The following is a 3,127-nucleotide window of genomic DNA, read 5'->3' on the forward strand; positions in this document are numbered from 1 at the left end:
TAGTTAGGTTGAGACAACAACACTACTTAGTTAGGTTTAGACAACAACACTACTTAGTTAGGTTTAGACAATAACACTACTTAGTTAGGTTTAGACAACAAAACTACTTAGGTTCAGACAACTAAACTACTTAGTTAGGTTTAGACAACTAAACTACTTAGTTAGGTTGAGACAACAACACTACTTAGTTAGGTTTAGACAACAAACCTATTTAGTTAGAGTTTGATAAAGATCGTGGTTTGAGCTAAAATAACCACAGAAGTGTCGTTGCTTAAGTACGCAAGTTATGTGACAAAACGTCAACGTTGACTTTGCGTTTCACTTAAGTCGCTTAAATATGGGACTAACAGAGTCTTTATGCTAAGCTAACACTACCTAGCTCCAGCTACATATTTATATGAATGTATTCATTCTCCTCAGCTGTAAAGTGTTTTCTCTCTTTGCTCATTTGATGAATTAGTGTGTCCTGAAATCAGAACGTTGATATGTTGAATCAGAACATGATACTGTGAGGATTTGTGATGTTATGTTTTGTGAGTTTAACGTGTTGTGTCCTCTGTGAGTAACAATAAGTAAAGAGACAGTTATTACTCAAGTATTCTTTTTATTATCATCATTTCTTACTCGGAGCTTTTCTCTCTTCTCAGCTCTCCTTATATATATATTTATATATATAATTTTATTTACTACATCATCTGATCGGAGGCAGGGAGTGTGGAGGAGGTGAGGAGAGGAGGCGAGGTGAGGAGGTGAGGGAAGGTGGATGAGGAAGAGGAGGAGTGGGAGGAAAGTGCACTGATATGTGAACATCTAGAAGTAAAACTTTAATACATCTACACACCATCTACAGCACTAGCACCACCTGTTAGTACCACAAACTACCGTCATCCTGAAACCCAGACAGCATGTGCGATTAAATAGATTTTTATATTTATATATATATAAAAACTGAAAAGTGCCACTGGTGCCGTTGTGCTTCTTCCTCACATTAAACTCTTTTGCTGTGGTGGTTCAGAGAGAGCGGGGCTGGTCTGACTCCATCTGAGGGTCCGCAGGAAGCTGACAGGAGTTTGAAGGTGGCAGTTTACAAAATATGAATGCAGGGACGAAGAGGAGGAGGAGGAGGAGGAGGAAGAAGAAGAAGAAGAAGAAGGAGAGATGTTCAGATCTCCCCTACTCATGCACCAAGACCTCGAACTCTGAAAAAATAAATATTTGCACAAATGAAATGAAGGATTAGAATGTTAATATTTCCATGTCGTCAACAAATCCGATGAAAATAATGAATTCTACACAAATGAACAGTGTCACCAAATCCCGATCCCAATCCCACATTCCTGCTGCCATAGATACTCACTAAAGCACCTCGTGTGTATCCATCCGCGTCTAAAAGTAGTCCCCAACAAATGTGTTCTGTGTAAGGTTTGATTAAGAACTGCTCACAGAATGTGTTTCGCAGAATTTCTTGAAATTTGGTTACGATTTACGATGTATTTTGATTTAAAGCTGACTAATGGCCAATGGCTCATGTCCAGGTTTTAGTTCTTTGTTCCACCCCTCTCTCACCGTCGATGCCGATCTTTCCGTCTCCATCTTTGTCTGCAGCTTTGAGGAACGCTGACGTTTCAGAGTCGGTCAGATCTCTGCCCTCCTTGGAAAATCTCTTCAGTACAAACCTGAGAAAAGAAAAAGATCGGTGTTAGTGAACACACAGTGTGTGTGTGTGTGTGTGTGTGTGCGTGAGGCTTCCTCACTTGAGCTCCTCCTCCTCTATGAAGCCGCTGCCGTCCACATCCAGAACCTGGAAGACCTTCTTGACGTCTTCCGCTGTCATGGCCTTCATTCCCACCATTTCAAAGAACTTCTTGGGGTCGAATGTTTCTCCTGAAACACACAGAAGGTTTATGAACATTCACCTTCTTTACATTATCCAGGACAGGCTGAAGTGTGTGTGTGTGTGTGTGTGTGTGTGTGTGTGTGTGTGTGTGTGTGTCAGTATCCAAAGCTAACTTCTGGAGCTTTGTAGGCTTGTTTCCGCAGAGAAAACCAACCGAGCCAACTGTTACCGACCTGCGAAGACTTCAAGAGCTTTCTTGATCTCCTCAGCTTTCAACAGATCGGTCATCAACATCTTGTCAGCTGGAGAGGGACAGACAGAGAGGGACAGACAGACAGACAGACAGAGGACATGGAAGGGGAGAAATATGAGAACTGTATTTTTTAAAAGTTGAAAGCGGTCGTCAGCTGAACTGGGAGCAGAAGAGTCGAGGGTTTGGGACAAAAGCTGAGAGACAAACTTCGAGTGTCTGTCTAAAGGTCTGGCTCAGAGACACTTTAACACTAGATGATATGACAGATGACAGACCCTCAAATGTACACAAAGAGGATTTTAACCCTTTTAAAGTTTTAGAGTTAGAGTGTATAGAAGTCTATGAGTCGACTTCTCTTATTGTTTCTCCAAAAAACAGAAAATGAAGAGAAAATAAAGGAATAGAAGATGCTGCTTCAGTCTCTTTGTGAATATTTCCCTCAGATGCCAGCAGGTGTCTCACCTGAGACGAAGACTCTGTCTCTTTAGAGCAGAGACAACAATGAATGTGTTTGTGCCTATAGCACAACGTGTGTGTGTGTGTGTGTGTGTGTGTGTGTGTGTGTGTGTTTGTTCTGTCACATTGTGTCTCGGTGAGGACACGTGATTGACGGAATTACTCCCCCCCTCCCTGAACAAATGACTTAATTCTGTCCAGTCTGCTTCTTCTGTTATGTGTCTAGATTGAATTGCAGAAATAGTCTTGAGATGTGCGAGCTTCTCTCCATCTGTGAGAAAATGTCCAGAGAGTCACCATCTGAAGATGTTTCTTTCTATTTGGTTGAGACAGAAAGGTCATTGAGATCAACCTGTGGTTACTCTGTACAAAGCTCCCATCATCCTTTGCACCAACCGAGTCCCATTTTCCTTTTTTCCTCAAAGCAACTTAAAGCTACACATGAGATTGTCTGCACAGATGTGTATTTGTATATGTTGTATACAATGTATTCATCTACGTGGTTGTATTATGTACAAGAGAGCCTTTAAGGACCAACCAGTGAACAGGAAGTGACCATATGTGGACTGAGGAGGAGTGAC

The 3,127-nt window shown here is 41.6% G+C and overlaps 1 protein-coding gene across 1 annotated transcript; it reads right to left on the minus strand.

The window, feature by feature from the left end:
• Positions 1 to 604: 604 nt before the first annotated feature.
• On the minus strand, positions 605 to 2,304 carry LOC116378988 (parvalbumin alpha-like). Its single transcript, XM_031840894.1, has 4 exons — positions 2,071 to 2,304; positions 1,755 to 1,884; positions 1,567 to 1,676; positions 605 to 1,199 (listed from the first exon to the last, which is right to left on the minus strand). Exons 1-4 carry the CDS (start codon positions 2,129 to 2,131, stop codon positions 1,174 to 1,176), a joined length of 327 nt encoding a protein of 108 aa, XP_031696754.1. The 5' UTR covers positions 2,132 to 2,304; the 3' UTR covers positions 605 to 1,173.
• Between the last annotated feature and the right edge of the window lie 823 nt (positions 2,305 to 3,127).

Source organism: Anarrhichthys ocellatus, unplaced genomic scaffold, assembly GCF_004355925.1.
Source record: "Anarrhichthys ocellatus isolate YVR2014 unplaced genomic scaffold, GSC_Weel_1.0 scaffold3514, whole genome shotgun sequence".
Classification (NCBI taxonomy): Eukaryota; Metazoa; Chordata; class Actinopteri; order Perciformes; family Anarhichadidae; genus Anarrhichthys; species Anarrhichthys ocellatus.

What these genes read in the sequence shown, in the direction of transcription:
- LOC116378988 (XM_031840894.1), bottom strand. Translation starts at nt 2,131, where the DNA reads ATGTTGATGACCGATCTGTTGAAAGCTGAGGAGATCAAGAAAGCTCTT. An exon ending in ATAGAGGAGGAGGAGCTCAA is followed by an intron (nt 1,677 to 1,754) that starts GTGAGGAAGCCT and finishes TTCTTTTCTCAG; the next exon opens with GTTTGTACTGAAGAGATTTT. An exon ending in CGGAAAGATCGGCATCGACG is followed by an intron (nt 1,200 to 1,566) that starts GTGAGAGAGGGG and finishes TTATTTTTTCAG; the next exon opens with AGTTCGAGGTCTTGGTGCAT.